At 42.1% G+C, this 16,694-nt stretch overlaps 1 protein-coding gene across 1 annotated transcript in view; it reads right to left on the reverse strand.

Annotated features, from left to right (window-relative positions):
• Positions 1–16,694, reverse strand: part of MSN (moesin) — a 67,297-nt gene that overhangs the window by 11,286 nt on the left and 39,317 nt on the right. Inside the window, exons 2-5 of the mRNA XM_043457889.1 lie at positions 12,348–12,431; positions 3,371–3,466; positions 1,964–2,238; positions 561–644 (exon numbers count right to left, since the gene is read on the reverse strand). Of these exons, the coding sequence (XP_043313824.1) occupies positions 561–644; positions 1,964–2,238; positions 3,371–3,466; positions 12,348–12,431 (539 nt within the window). The remainder of the gene's footprint in view (positions 1–560; positions 645–1,963; positions 2,239–3,370; positions 3,467–12,347; positions 12,432–16,694) is intronic.

Raw genomic sequence — 16,694 nt, forward strand, 5'->3', positions numbered from 1 at the left:
GGTTGGAAAAAGGATGGAAAGTGAGCAGATGATGGTTAACACAGCAAAACATGACTTTTGCCAAAACATGCTCACAAGAGCCTAAAGTCTGAGATTCCCAAGGGGAATAAAGGTGGGCTGACTCTTGCTGACCTCTGGCATATTAGCTGTCACAGAAGCCTCTTACACAGGCACATTATTAGCAGAGCCCAAATGAGATGGTGATGACAAAATGAAAAGATTAGTTCTTCAATTAGACATCTCCTAAATCGTATGCCATGTTCATAAAGATCCTTCCTCATTTCATTCTTGGAGAGGGGCCCCTGGTGGCTCAGAAACTCCCTAGGGGAAGGAATCTCAGGATCCCCTGATCTGGGCTATCAGCTCCCATCATCCACAAAAAGCACAGCTTTATAATGGCGCTGATTTGCCTTCCATTTCTAATTTCCTCTTGTAAACTATATTTCTGTCTCTCTTCAACATCCTCCAGTGTTCCTAGCCTCTGCCTCTTCTTCCCTGCTGAACCAACTCTTATTCTCCTTGCAAGGGCATAGAGTCCACAATTCCTAGGGTAGGCTTACCTAAGCATGCCCCGGTGCTCCTCATGCCACACCTGGATCCTTTCCTCCCATTGGTCCTTGTTAAGCTTGTGCTGCTCCAGGACCCTGGAAAGATGATGTGGGGTCAGTTACACCAGAAGCAGACTGAAATTATAGCAGGAAGTAATAACTAGACACAGGGGCCTGAAGGGTATGAGACATACAGAATGGGTGACCAAGAAAGACAATGGGAACACTTTCCTTTGTACCTTTAACCAGAAAATCTAATAATGTGCTGTGGTCACCAAGCAAAGCAGTAACATCATATTAACAGTCTGTGCTGATTTGTGAGACTAAGAGGAGGAATGGGCCTCATGGAGGCATGCATACTCTCTCCTAGATCTCTGTGGGGCCAACAGTTTGCATTTGTGAGACTACTGCTCAGGGATAAGATTATATAGCCTGTGGCTATGGAAGAGAGAACTGAGTCCAAGTGGTTTAGGGAAAAAACTAACAGGTTCAACTGTTATTATCTGTAAAATGGGCCCAGTTGTAATTATATCATAACAATAACTACCAGATCTACTAGATCATAAACAAGGCTTGCTTTAAATATGCTATTTCAGACATTATAGCAGTGACTGACTCATGTAGAGTCCCAGGGCACAACCACTATCCCTAATACCTTCAAGTGAGCTGTACATTTGTCATAGCTCCACTGGGACTGAGGTTACTAGAATGAAGCATAATTTTCCTTCTAATTTAAAAGCCTATATAAAATAGTGACTGGATGCAGTGGGGTTAAAAAAAAAATCAAGAGACTAGGGTTCCAGGTTGCCACAAATGAGCTGTGGGAGATTCAGCAGGTCAGAGTGAGTACCTCTGCATCTCTATTTCCTTAGCCAGGAAATAAGGATTATGCCTGCCTTATTCATTCTGTGTGTTTGTCACGATGCTAAAATAAAAATAATTAGAGTTTGAGAATGTTCAGTTTTGAAGTTTACAAAAGGAGAAATCTCTGTATACTGGGTATCAATATTAAAAGACTGTTTTGAGTTTCCCATGTCCCTGGTTTAAGTATTTCTCACTCCAATGAACCTCTGATATAAGAGGTCTAAATCAGTGAAAAGGATCAAGAAAATGGAACTAGGCCAAGGAGAAGCAATCCATCTCCGGTTCTCAATATAAGCACCTGTTTCCACAGTAATGAAGTTCTGTAATAGGCAAACAGAGGAGGGGAAAAAAGTGTTTTATTTTGAGAACCAGAGAAATAAGAACAGAGTATGGTGCCATACGCAAGTATGTCTGTCTGAGCACCATAACATAGTCTTCAGACAGACCCTAGTGGAGAGGGACAGATCTGGCAACCCCCGTATAACAGGAATCAATCAGCTTTGGGCCACAGCTCACTCTGACCAGGGCAGATTGCCAGGACACCACCTCACCTCTGTGGCAGCAACTTGTCCCCAGCCAAGTAGCCAGACTTGTGGACTTCCTTATTGAAGTCACCATACTTGGACTGGACAGCATAGGAGGCCAGCAACACAGCAGTCTCAGGTGGGCAGTAAATATCATCATTGAGAATGCCTTCCTTCACTTGCAGGAAGAATAGTCGCTGTGTGATATCCTGGATCAACTCTTCAGATACATCCTCAGGGTAGAACTTGGCCCGGAACTTGAAAAGCAGAGGGCTTTCCTTCCGCACATCCTGGGCAGTCACCTAGGAGCAGCAAGGGGTTATGCACTCTCAAAAAATAGATTTTAGGGGTAGGGAAGTGGCTGTAGGGTGGGGAGAAGACACTGGAAAGTCATCAATTTGGATAATCCCAAAGAGTTGGGTAACAATTCTGGTAATTCAGAAAAGAGACATATTACTTTCATTGGGGACCCAAGCCCACATCCGTAATTGCCTCCTATTGGGAATTTCTTCTTAAAATAACCTAACACCTACTGATAGTCATGAGCCCTTAAGCCATCATCAGACAATATATCCAACTGCCCCTACATTCTGAGGGTAGGTTTAAGAAACTCCTCGTTTAAGACTTTCCCCCAACTCCATAAATCAATAAAGTAAAGACTAGGATATATGACTGAGGTCTGGGAATTGACTAGACAAGAGCACAAATCAGATTGTCTTTTGAAGCCTGAAATTGGCTACTAATGGCTCCACATTTTCCCAGCAAAAGTCTCCACTCTTTGGGAAAAGAAGACTCTGCCAGCAAAAGGTGGGGCACTCACCCCCTAGACACAATTGGGAAAATAAGCCATAGGACTGTATGGAGATCTCCAAGGACAAAGTCAGACAGTTTGAGGATGATGAGATGGAGAACTGCCATGTTCCTGCAGAAATGCTGCTGGGATGTGGAGAGTTTGAATGGACCTATACTTAAACCATCTCACTTGGGGTTCAACTGAGAAAATTAAGAAAGAAGGACACATCTTTATGGAGTGCAGGCATAAGTTGATAGGCAAGAAAATAGACAAGATAAGATTATGAGACTTTCAAGATTCTTTCCAGTTCAACAGTCTGTGACTCTCTGTTTAACAAATATCCTAAAGCCCTTGAGTTTGGAAAGGAAAAGAGGATACCAATCTCCTCTAGAGGAACTACTGATAGCTATGGTCCATAAGTGGGTCCCATCCTCCTTGGACACTGGCCATTCTTGCTGTTACAAATCCAAATGGAGACAGAGCAAGAGCTCTGCCCTTATTCTGATCTAGCAGTTGAGAGACCACCCAGTGAAAAATGGAGCCCTACATGCCCTAGATTTGCCAGCTTGCACATTTTACACTCCTGAGCAAAGTGTAGTAGAAGAGTGAATTCCAAATGTGGCAGTGGAGCAAGCAATTACCTTCTTATTGAGTTTCAACCAAGTAGAGAAACCCTTAGTGTCCTGGTACTGCAGACCAAAAAACCAAACTTCCCTCAGGCCGATAGTTTTCACCACCTGAAAAGCAAAACAGAAAACAACCATTGATTGAATGCCTACCCTGTGCCAGGCACAGAGGATACAAATGTGGAGCCCATGTGGTCCCTGAACTTAAAGGATATAAGGCACCCAGGTCTGGAAATAAAATACACTTGGGCAGTAGCTAAGAAATAATGTCAACATCTCTCTGCACCAAATACTTCTGCTGAGGTAGGGACTAGATCAATTATAAGCACTACCACACACCAATAACTTGATAACCATTATCTCCTTGAATTTTCACAATAGCCCTATGATATAATTACAACTGGGCCCATTTTACAGATAATAAAAGCAAGGTTCAGTTAGTGAGTAGCAGAGTCAGGACTGTTTGACTCCAAACCCATTCAAATTCAGTGCCTTCTGCCACCACCATCCCACTCAGTTATACCATGCAGCTCCATACTCCCAGGATAGAGTAAAGGCTCAAGGTAGAAACTGTTGGTTTAACTCCTGAATCTTGTTTTCCTGGACTCCTTCTTTATGTTTAGCGACTAGGAATAATGCCCATACCCTTCAGGCTAAGTCCTACTTAAAATGCCCAAATAAAAAATGTACTGTGGTATCTATAGACCCCGAACCTGTGTTGTGCTTAGAGGCTAAGATGCTTATTTTCAGCCCTGATTAGAGCTCAGTCATGATTCTCCTTTACCACTCACACAGGTTGACAGTGGGAATGAGTATAGTAGCTGAAGGGCCCCATGGTGTTCAGCTACTGGGCATTTTGGCTGAGCAGTGGGCAGGAAAGGAAAGACAGCCAGGAAAAGATAGACAGGGTCTGTTTTCCAGTCCCTGATATTAGCATGTAAATAGTTCTGGCTGGCGGCTCAACCCTAGCATGCCCATCACTGGGGATAGAGGTAATAAACCCATATCCTAATGAGGTCATGGTGGCGTCAGGGAGTCTTCTTTATATTTTCTTCTACTGGGGTGGGAGAGGGGATTTGAGGTGAAGAAATTTACCTGGAGTTAGAAACAGGTAGCAGGGACCCAGCATTGCTAATGTCTTTCCCTGTAGATGAATCATTATCTCCCCTTCAAAACACACATACATGTGCATGCACAAACACACACTGCACTGTATCCACAAAGTTTCTACTACGCATCCAAGGCCAGGCCAGACCCATAGTCACTCCCAGAGCTTACAATCTAGAGCTTCAGAAGCCTCAAGGAAAAAGTAGACCATGTTTATTAAGTACCTATTATGTGCCAGGTACCAAACACTGAACAATCATGAGATAGTTATTATCTCCATTTTATAAATGAGGAAAATGAGGCTTAGACAGCAATCTGTCTAAAACCATAGAGTCTAGACTAGAATCCTAATTATATGACTCTAAAACCTATACCCTTTTTCTCGTTTGCTATCTCCTAAGGCCAAGGGTTCAAAGGAGCTTAGAAGCTCTGGGGTTCCCAAGTGACTAACTGCCTTGTCTCCTTTTTGGCCCAGATATCCCAGCCAGACAATGAACTTTGACTACCTCTGCATCTACATATAGCTCCTGACTTTCCCACTAGGTTCAGTCAACAATCACTTTGGAGAGAAGCCATATTGCCAAGTCATTAACCTTCATTGCTCACCAGGGCGTTCATGATGATTACCCTCCGCTTTCATAGCTTGAATCAGGTATCAAGAAACCTGACTGGAAGTCTCACTTCTGTCTCCCACTTGCTGTGTGATGTTAAGGCAATACATTTCCTTCTCTGGGCCTCAGTTACCTCATCCATCCAGCTTCCCCATTTACTATGAGTGGTATGGCTTAAATGACTTCTTTATGCTCTCAAGTTTTACCAATCTACTAATTAGGTTATTTGTAAATGACCAAGAAATACAGCCCCATTTCCCACATACCTCTTGACAACTTGGGTAACTAGGAACATGCTTAGAAAAAAATAAATGAGGGAAGGTATACTATATGAGGAAAGATCAAGACTTCCAGGATTTGATGGAAAGGTGAGTCTCTGAGTCTAAGTCAATAGGCATTACCATCAAGTTTTAGATGGAGAATGCAAAGTAGTAATATTGAAATGTGATAGTGACTTTTTGTTTTGCAGAGGATAAAGGGAGAGGTTGTGGATAGGAAATATTTTTTTAAGCGCCTCTTAAATCCTATATCTAAGATAGGGCCTAATTAATGGTTTTCCACAAGGCTACAGAACATAGTGTGTACAGGTGCAACTGGTGTAAAGAAATAAGTTCCAAGAAACAATGCAGCCCCAGGACAGAAAAAGACCCACTGAAGATGTTGAAAATGGACCATTGGACCATTAGGACAGGATGCTAGGTCATGGCAAGGCAGACTGGGAACAGAACTAGTAGGGTAGCAACTGGCTTTTGCCTGTACCTACGGCCCAGGTGTAGAAACTCAAGAGACACCAGAATTAAAAGGAAGTGAGGCAGGCACAGTCTACACAGTCAGTTCCACAGGTCCCAGGAGTGAGTTCCTTAGCCTCTATTTACACCATGTTGTCTGCTTCACTAGTGGGATGGTTAGGAGTATGATGAGAGGAGGATCATGGGAGCTAAAATAATTCCAGGATCTAGAGTATCTCTGAGGATAAAGTAATAGCTAAAGTGATATATATTAAAAAAAAAAGATATCAGGATCAGCAGAGCATTTTAATCTCTAAGCACTGCCTCTTCCCTATGAACACAAAGAAATCAGATGCATGTAAATGCTCTACTTCCTTAGACTGTAGGCTTGGAGAGAGAGCGATGTCTCTTAGCCTCCATTGAAGTACCAAAGTAAGGAAGTGAATGTGTTGGGTGAAGGAAATATGGTCTGAAGTCAGAACTGAGACTGAAAAAGAACAAAGGATGAAACAGATGACTTGTGGACCCCAGGCTGTAAGGAAATCTCCAATTAAGGTCCACAGGGTGCTGGGAATCATTTGACCAGGCAACTCTTGGCCCCATTTTCAAATCCTGAAATATGGAATGAGGCCAAGCTTAGCTTGCTTCAAGCTTTGCCTCCAGCTGAGAACTTACTTTAGAGGAAAGAGAAACCTCATTTTCTAGTGGGAAAGAGTATCTAGGTACCGGTTCCAGGAAAACATCTGGGGCTCCAATGAGCAGGTTCTTTACCATTCCACTCTGAGAAGTGGCTGCATCTCTAAGAAAAAAAAAAATTCTTTCTTTGCTCCCTTTGTTTTCAGACAGCAAGTTCATCTGGCCTGAGCTAGTATTTCTCAAAGCTGCCATGGAAGACATTTTTAAGCTACAGAAGAAAATTAATGCATATCCCCAGGGGATGGGGGTGGGGGTGTGGGGTTGGAAGTGTCAGAATACAAGGAGATGGCTGGCTGTAAGTCATAATTTCTTTGAAGCCTGAAGGTTTAATCTTAATCATTTGTGCAAAATTTACTGTTTACTCCTTAAATATCTATATTTTAATAATAAAATAGATATCTACAAGTACAACTGATGCTCCAAGATACTAAAGCACATCCAGCCCACAGGTCTGTGAACCTCTTGGAACCTGGCACATTCACCTAGAGGGGGCTAGGACTTCAGTTTGCAAAACACTGGCTGTGGATGCTATTCAGCCACATAATACTAACCCCACAAACAGACTGGAGCATTACAGGATCCAAGCAGCATAAACTAGAAAACTGGGGTCCAGTGAGGGAAAGAGACTTGCCTCTCAGAAAATTGTCACTAATTACCAGGAGCATCGTAAGTAAGAAAGAACTCCTGTTTGCCTCTTTTTGCATGTGAAGGCTATTTATATCTGAGATCTGGAGAGGGCAGAGGAGATTAGGCCAATTCCAGAACCCAAAACCCCCTCCCCATATCCTCTATGCATCTATCTGAATAAATAAACTAGTGACATAATCAATCACTTCAGAAGCCAAGAGCAGGATTGGGAAGCAAGGCTTGAGCCTTAAGTGCATGAGAAATTACGTGCAAAACTGCACCAATGCCCAAATACTCAAGCCCATTATAGGCTTGGCAGCAGCTGCATCAATCACCTACCTGAAAGCAATCAGTGCACAACTGGAAAGTTCCAGGAGGGGCTGTCACCATCTCTGCTTCTATTACCCTACACTGACTATGCCCAAGTGGCCACCTACTCTATAACACAGAGCACATTCATCTAGGGTTCTAAGTATAGGGACCAAACTTTGCTTTTAGAATGGAAACAGGCAAAGAAAGGGGAAGTCACAGAGGACACAGCTGACATAAGGTACTGGGAAAATTGCAAATGCTATGTGCCTTGATTCAAACCACTATACTATGTTCTAGCTATCTGACCTTAAACAGGTCTGTTCCTCTGTCCAAGCCTCAGTTCCTCATCTATAAGATGGAGCTACAACTATTACAATAATGGATATTAGGTATTTTATAAAATAAAAATGGAAAAAGGAAAAGGATTGCTGTCTTCAATGCAGAGTCTACAAATCCTAAGAACTTCACTGAGCCAGAAAAGCCTCTTGATTTCATGGCTCCATTATCTCAACTCCCAGGGGAAATTCCACCCACTTATTTAGCTCTTAATAAGAACAAGCAACATTAGAATGCCTGCTATGCACCAGGCACTTTATTTACTCAAGGATTAAATGAGACTACAAAATCTCGAAAATTGTGTGATTACTATTTTACTGAGAAAAGTAAATTCCTAAGAGGCTAAATGAGCCATCCAAGGTCACACGGCTAAACAGCCAGAGAGAATTTGAACTCAAGGCTGACTCTAAATCCCATGCTTTATATACCACCTCTATGTACAACTTGAGTCTCAAGGATGTTTTTTCATTCAACGTGAGAGGAGAGTTGCATGTATTTTTCTCTGTTTCCAAAGGTGAGTAACTCCAAGTTCCTTAAGGACAGAGATGGTGTCTGATAGGTCTAGAGATTCTTCTCAAGACACAGTAGACCTTCAGTCAATACTGAATCAGTCAATGAATAGATGAATGAATGGATGGATGCTCTGAGATTTCACCTCTTTTCCACAGCTCAAAACCTTAAGTGGAGGGGACAGAGGGTAGAGCGAGACTAGAGCTAGAGCTTAGAGACCATGGCTGAGGAGGAGACAAGTAGAGGGTTCTTAAAGTGGAACTTATGGCACCTAAGTAATCACAAGCCCTTGGAAGAACCTCAGGTTTTAGAAGTGGGGCTAAGTGACAAAAATTGCTATAGAAAAATGTTCTCTCTCTCCTCCCTAGCTGTTCTCACTCCTCCATACTCACAAGAGACAAAGGCAAGTGGGAAGAACTATGGGCCCCATTTCCCTTTCCCACCATGCCTTGGGCCTCTTCAAGCTATGGAGTCCCATTGTTGCCTGTTATTTATCGCTGGTACCAAGGAGGGTGCTTCCTCTCCAGTCAGCTTCCTCTCTGGTCATCAGCCAGACAACTGCTGGATTCCAGGATGGCCCCAAAGCTTTTGTCAGTCCCTCCCAAGGAGTCCAGCTCCTTCCTCCTAGGTCCCTGATCTCCCTGAAAGAAGGTCAAACATAATGGACTTCCTCCCTTATGCCTCATCAAGTTGAAGAGAGGGAAAAGATCACACACCCCAGTGGCCTGTGAACATGCACTGGTCTGAGGATTCCCATCCAGACTTGCCTTGGCCCTGAGAGTGCCAGATGCTCAATTCTGTGTCAGAGTTCAAATCTTTTTGTCCTGTACTTTTCACCTATGGGGTCCCAGCTCTGTTCCTTCTGACATCACAGAACATTATTGCCTCTTCCTTCCAATGATAGCCCCTCAGTGACCTCAAGACGGCGAATACATATCCTCTTGAGTCTTCTCTAACCCAAAAAAGGCTCATTCACCCCAGAGTAGCACAGTAGGGAAAAGTATTGTTTTATTTACAGTCAGAGCTATAATTTAAACTCCATATCACAATTTACTAACTATATAACCTAGAGTGTGTTCTTTTACTTCTTATAGGCAGGGTCACTGCAAGGTTTAAAACACCGAGCCAAAGTTAGTCCATAGTAGGTACTCACTAAATGATTTTTCTCAAAACACTGATCTTCCTGGTTGGGAAATCATGAACTTCACAGTTTCCTCCCTTTCCTCTCTCCAACCATTTGAAAGATTCAAGTTTCTCAAGGGCTTTTCTGGGGAAGCAATAGCTTTCAGAACTAGCACACCAAGTGGGCTTCCCTCAGAACCACATCCACAGTACGCAAACCAAACAAACACTAACAAAGAATTATCTGGCCTTGTGGCTTTTTGAAGTTAATAAACTTCTTCGTTCAAGGATTTTTTCTGCCCTAGTCTCTAAATTATACCTTCTTCACCCTCCACAGTTACCCCATCCAATGCAAATGGACAAAGCCCCCAGTGTTGAAGGCAGGAGATAGTGTCATTTACTTGAGAGAGATTAGGCATAGAACCAGAGCTCTGGGAATGAGTCTGGGCAGAGATCAAGGGAACCTCTGGTTCCCAGCTGGACTATAAAATTCACATTGGCTCATACTCTTCTCTCTACAGCTGCTGCCCAGAATGATATTGCTGTCTGAAGAAAAGGGCCAAACAGCCTACATATGGAATGGACACCTTCTCCTTTTTGTCCCAGGGACAGTAAGAAGCCTATACAGGAAGAGTTGTCCCTGCTGTCAGGTAGCTCTGCCCTCCCCACTCCCTGGTATATGCCAACTGCAAATTATACTCAAGTGAAGCATTTCCCTCCTTTTTACAGAAAGGGGTCATCCAAAATCCAAATAGCGTGGTTAGGAATGGGAAAGAACAAATATGGAGTCAGAAATAAGTGCCATAAATTTCTGAGAGATAACCAGATTTGAGGTATCAGTTAGACACTGTAAAGATGGGGAAACTGAGGCCCAAAGAGGGTAAAGGTTTGTGTAAAGTATCAGGAGAGTTAGTGGTAGAGTCAGCCATAAGGCCCAAAATTTCTAACTTTCTATCTAGTGCCCTTTCTAGTTTACTAGGCTATCCCTTTATAGGCTTTCCAACATAAAACCTGCATGCAAAGGAAGAAGGCAAAACCTTAATGTAATCAAAATGCAATGTCACATTCAAGATTAGCATTGTAATCACTTGTGAACTATATGAATGCTAGCACATTAATTGTAGCAAATGTGTGTTTAAATGTTCCTCTAATTTGTACTTTCTCAAATTAAATATCAGTGACTACCTTTCAACATTAGATACAAAACAAACTCCAGAGAAGAAGCAAGTTCCAGCTAAATCCAAAGTTACATACGCTGAGGATCTTCAAGCCCATCTCTCAACTCTATCTGATTGAGACAAGAAGTGTCATGGCGTTTGAGAGCTATCATTTATTACATCTTTACTATATGCCAGATACTTCACATAACACTCAATTCTCTATATGCATATATATCCTTTTGAATTTTACATATCCTTACAAGCCACTGGGTAGCCACTGGGTACCATGTGAGATACAAATAATAGACCCTATCATAATCTCACAAAAAGCCTGTGAGGTAGACATTAGATGCACTTTGGGGGCGGGGGCAGTGGCGGGGTGGAAATGAGACTACTAACCCAAAACCGTTCAATAATTTTCCCAAGGCCTAGCTAAGAATATGAAGATTTTTGTTTCCTCATCTGTAAAATGGGGCCAATACTAATCCCCACACTCATAGGGCCTTGTGATAGTCAAGTGATATGGTATACAAAATGCCTGGCATAGTACCTGACATACAGTAAGCCCTGGACAAAATGTTAACTTTCATCTGTATTAGCCATAGGCAGCAATTTTCCTACTCTACCACATGACATCAAGGAGACATGCCCAAACTGTCTCACATTTCTAGCCATACTTTCCTTCTTTTTACATAGAGATCTGAACGGAAAACAGCCCTGTACCATCCCCATCTCCATCCTCTCCCCTCACCAGTCAGAAGTATTCATAGTAATAGAATGGTCTTATCTGAATATAATCTCTTTCCTCCTTTCCCTTTCCAAGTATGGATAAACTCTCAGACAGCAGAAGTACACAGAGAGCAAAGGAGAAAGGGAAGCAGGAGGGCATGGAAAATCCATTAAGGGGACATGTGGTCCCAACGTCCAGGACAATGGCAGACTCTCACCTTACCAGAGGCTGGTGTGGAAATAGGAAAATGGCCTGTCTGGAGGGATTCCAGTCTCTGAAAATGAGAGCCCCACTTTTACTCCTGGAAGTCTGGTCACAGAAGGCACATTCCTTTGGCCCCTGGAGAGCCTTTGAATGCTGACAGATCCTATGGCCCCCACCTGGCTGCTATATAGCACATCCTTTCTGACAATGGTGATTCACAATGAAGGGACATTCTTTGGATTGTAGATGGGGATGACTACTTCAGTATTATCTCCATGTCAGGATTATAGGAGCTGAGGTATCCTCTTATTGCATTCCTCACCCACTGTGGTATCTTAAGTCCCAATATTCCTTGAGGGAAATGTACATAGAGAACACTACTACAGGGAGAATATGTTGCTTTCCTTCTCCTGGGAAGAAAAACCAAGTGACAGAGGCCATGTTGTACAGTGACAAGAATGTGGGGTTCAAATTCCAGCCAGATACCAGCTGAGTGCAATAAAATTATTTAATTTCTGAGCCTCATCATTAAAACAGAGAAGAGATCACTTATATCTTTCAGAGTTGAGAGAAGGGCTCTGCTTGCTGACATTTTTAAAGTATTTAGCACAGTCATATCCCACTCGCTTCTCTTTTCTCCCATGTTTAGCCCCAAGGATAGGACTGATCAGGGCCATCCAAGATATAGGCTGCCAGAGTTAAAATTTGCCTACTTCATTAAGGCTGAGGTCAGCCTTTGTTTTGACCTCTCCTGGAGGAGTGAGTAGGAGGAGGTTCCTCAAAGGTGGGCATTATAGTGGAAGCTATTGGGAGAAGTGGGAGGCTAAGAAGCAATAAGTCCTCCCTTACCTGGTCAAACAGCTGCTTGCCGGTGGTGTTGGGCTGGATGGCAAACTCCAGCTCAGCGTCCATGGTGGTCACACGCACATTGATCTAGGATGAGATCAAAGGAGATAAGTTAGTTGTTTGGCTCGATGCTCAACAGAGCCTGGGATAAGTCTCTGTCCAACTAGAGGAGAAGAAACTAAGGTGCAGGAACCTATGGAATTTAGATACTGGTGTGAAGGGAGACTGTTGAAACAAACAGTAACCTAGCCCTCTGCTCCCAACCAGTTTACTGAAGACAATCTCCCCCCCACAGCTACAAGGCAGTGATTATAAAGGGGTAAACAAATGAATGCAAATAAACCTACTATCAAAAGGAAACAAATGTTGGCTATACTTCCAGGAAGTCTTCTCCACCTACATCAGCCAGCTCCAAGCCCACAGCATTCTCTCCCCACCTCTGATCTATAGCCTGGATTATCTACAGCACTGGTCTTCATAGAGGCAAGTTAAGGGCAGGATGAAGAACACTGGATTCCAAACCTAGCACCATAACTAGCTTACTCTACAACCTTGAATAAATCTATCCCGTTATCCCGTTCCTGAGCCTTAGTTCCCTTCACCTGTGCAAGGGCAGGAGTGCGGGAGATGGAGTTTGTCAATTATACTAGACAATCTCCAACAGCTGTTTCAGTGTTGATGTCTACGGTTCTATATACTTGCATCGTTAACACTTCCTGTATTTATGTCTCATTGGTCTCCCAAGGCACAAGAGAGGAAAGGGCCCTCAACAGAGATAGGTGTGAGCAGGACAGAGGTGCTACCAAAGCCAAGTAAGCAGAGGGAAAAGGGACAGGGATAGGCCCAGATGGAAACACATAGTATTTCATAGGTACTAGAAAAATTACCCTCTACTCTTAGGAATATATAACCTAGCCAAAGTCAATGATAGCTGATATTTCATCAGTAGAGATAGGATTCTTTGGCTGAAAAGTTGGTAGCAGTGGTAATAGTATTAACAGCATCATTAAGCAGCAGCTTTCATGTATGAAGACTTACTACTCACTAGGCAATTTATATGTACTATCCCAATAATCATAATCATCCTGTGAAGCAGGATTATCTCCACCTTGGGCATGAAGACTTAGATATTTGTCTAAAGTTACATTGCTAGTAAGTGGGGAAGACAGGGTTTGAATTCAGATCTAAATCCAAGTCTCACAATTTAAGCCAACATGTCAAACCTCTCTTACATCAAAGCGTAAAATGTCTCTATTAAAAGAAACCAAAGATTAAGTTTTTTTATTTATTTATTTTTTAACTGAAGGATAATTGCTTTACAGAATTTTGTTGTTTTCTGTCAAACCTCAACATGAATCAGCCATAGGTATACATATATCCCCTCCCTTTCAAATCTCCAAAGATTAAGTTTTTTATTTGTTGGAAATTTTGCTTAGGTAACCTATATGATATAGCCACATGATGGCTTGTTACATGGTCAAATAAAATATTCATAATGACTATTTCATGTCCACATAAAACATTAATATTAAGAAAGAGTAAGCAACAAGATTTCATGAGCTCAATTTTGTAAAAAGTATTCAAAGAGAGGTTATTGGAACCATACCCAAGTGTTAGTCAGTCTTGGTTTTTGGGTAGTGATCTTATGAGTGCATTCTCCCTTCTTTAAATTAAAAAGAAAACTAATCTACATTTCTAGGATGCTCACATATTACTTATTCTATTTGGGGGGGGGTATAAAAGTAGAATTGTCAAAGATACAAATCCCCATGGAGTAGCTAAAACATTAAGCCTTATCAGTCTTTAATACCTATGGGCTTTTCCTGAGCATAGGGGTCAGCTAGTGGGGAAGAGGGGGCCAGACAGCAATTTTGCCAGCTAAACAATTCTGATGAGGATCAGGCCTGGGGAACAATTTTGTAAATAAATCTCACCAGGGAGCCAAGGAGGAAATCTATTTCAGGATTGACAATGGGACAGGAAAGGCCATGAAGGCAGGAACAAGTAAGGCAAGTACCCCAGTGGGAGACAGCAGGCAAGATTAGCCATTGTGACTCAGTGTTACCTAGGCTCCCTGACAATCCAGTGACCTCCATAGAATGGGCCCTCATAAGGCAGGGAGAATGAGGCCCAATGGACTAGAATTTAGCTTCAGTTCAGTTCAGTTCAGTTCAGTCAGTTGTGTCCAACTCTTTGCATCCCCATAAACCGCAGCACGCCAGGCCTCCCTGTCCATCACCAACTCCCGGAATCTACCCAAACTCATGCCCATTGAGTCGGTGATGCCATCTAACCATCTCATCCTCTGTCGTCCCCTTCTCCTCCTGCCTTCAATCTTTCCCAACATCAGGGTCTTTTCAAATGAGTCAGCTCTTCACATTAGGTGGCCAAAATATTGGAGTTTCAGCTTCAACATCGGCCTTCCAATGAACACCCAGGATTGATTTCCTTTAGGATGGACTGGTTGGATCTCCTTGCAGTCCAAGGGACTCTCAAGAGTCTTCTCCAACATCACAGTTCAAAAGCATTAATTCTTCTGCGCTCAGCTTTCTTTATAGTCCAACTCTCACATCCATACATCCATACTCTCACATCCATATTGGCTTCAATATCTAGCCTTAAATCACACTTGAGCTGAGTCAGGGAAGCCCTCAAAACACCAATGACTTGGCAGATAAGAAATAGAAAAGGGACAATAGCCCTTTTAGTATATTGAGAAATTTCATTTTCACTTTGAGGCTTCTGTCTTAATTAGAGTTACCTCTCTAGTATCTAAGACTCAGTGGGTACTCACATGATATTGGCTAAATGAACAGTACTAAGCAAGGAGATACAAGAGATAGATATAGCATAGTATACAGACTCAGAAGTAGGAACATTTTACATCTTGACTTTTTTGTGCCACGAACCTTTCTGAGCAGTATGGTGAGGTCTATGGATTGCCTTCTCAGAAATTTGTAAATGCATGAAATAAAGTAGATATAAAGAGATCAATTATATTGAAATAGTTATCAAAATTTAATAAGTACTTCTTCACTATTATATTATATAATTATCTAACACTGGGTCTTATTAGTTATTACTACTGTAATTTCAACTTTGTTTTCAGCATAAATGATATTCTGAAAAATCTATAGTAACTAAACTGTAATGTAAAAGTATCTTAGATTTCCAATGGTGACAAAGTCACAGGTATTGCCTTTTTTTGGCCTAAATTCATAACTGAAAGAAGGCTTAAATTTTAGTGAGAAGTCAGTGAAAACAAATATGTAAATTTTCCTCCATCCATCTTCATAGATCCTTCCCACTTCCAATTACACCCATGGATTTCATGGAGGCCCAAGGACTCCAGGTTAAGGAGCTTTCTATAAATTTATTTCAGTTTACCCAATATTAATGGAATACTATGTTTAGGGAACTATGGCTGCAGTAGAGCTGTAGAGCCAGTACCCCAAGGTACTCACTGAATAACAGGAAAATTATAACATACAAGGGAAACCCTGAGAATTACCATACCAGAACAGAAGAAAGTTTTTTGTGGAAATACAGAATCACAGTTCAAAGTGGTATTTGCAGGGTCTCTAAAGATAAGGATTTTGAAAAATGGAGAATATGGGAGTTGGGGGGAAGAGCACCCAAATGTCCCAGGTAAAGGAAGAGACACAATGCAATGGCCCAAAAGGAGACAGAGATACAAGGATGCAGAGTTCCTCCAGGGTAAATGAGGCCTGCAAGGTGAAGAGTGGGCAAAGAGAACAGGAAGGTAGGTAGAAAGGAGTCATACCAATCTACTATCTTCAGGGGCTGGCCCATAACTCCAAATATTTAACTGAAATATTTGTTTATAAATGTTTCTTAAATAAATCAACTGGTAGAAAAGAACTCAGTCTGGGTTAGGAATAAGTATGTCAGAGAGGCTAGAACTGTTCATGCTTCCTGTATCATATACAGAGCATTGCCCCAGAACAAGAAAGAGCTCTCCTTCAATCTGAAGCTGTCCAGCTGAAACTAAACTGGAACCTATGTCTCCAGAATCCCTGCTCAGTTTCTGTCATTCCACTGTGGCTGCATCTCAAGGGAAAGCAGCCTGTGGTTCCCTGAACTTCACTGTGGAGACAAATAATCTTAGGTTTAAAAAATTAGGAAGAAAAGCAAACACAACACAAAGGGACTTCTATTCTTTCCACCACTCAACTCAGAATAAAATGTGAGTCTTGAAGATAGGGTCATGGGTCTGTGTTCTTTTGATTTTCAGTGTGTTGGCGGTAGGGGTAGCAAGGATAATAGCATGACCAGGGCTGAAGATGATAGGTATAGGGCAGGAGTGGTGATCAAAGAAAATCTCTCATT

This window comes from Cervus canadensis, chromosome X (assembly GCF_019320065.1).
Source record: "Cervus canadensis isolate Bull #8, Minnesota chromosome X, ASM1932006v1, whole genome shotgun sequence".
NCBI classification, from domain to species: Eukaryota; Metazoa; Chordata; class Mammalia; order Artiodactyla; family Cervidae; genus Cervus; species Cervus canadensis.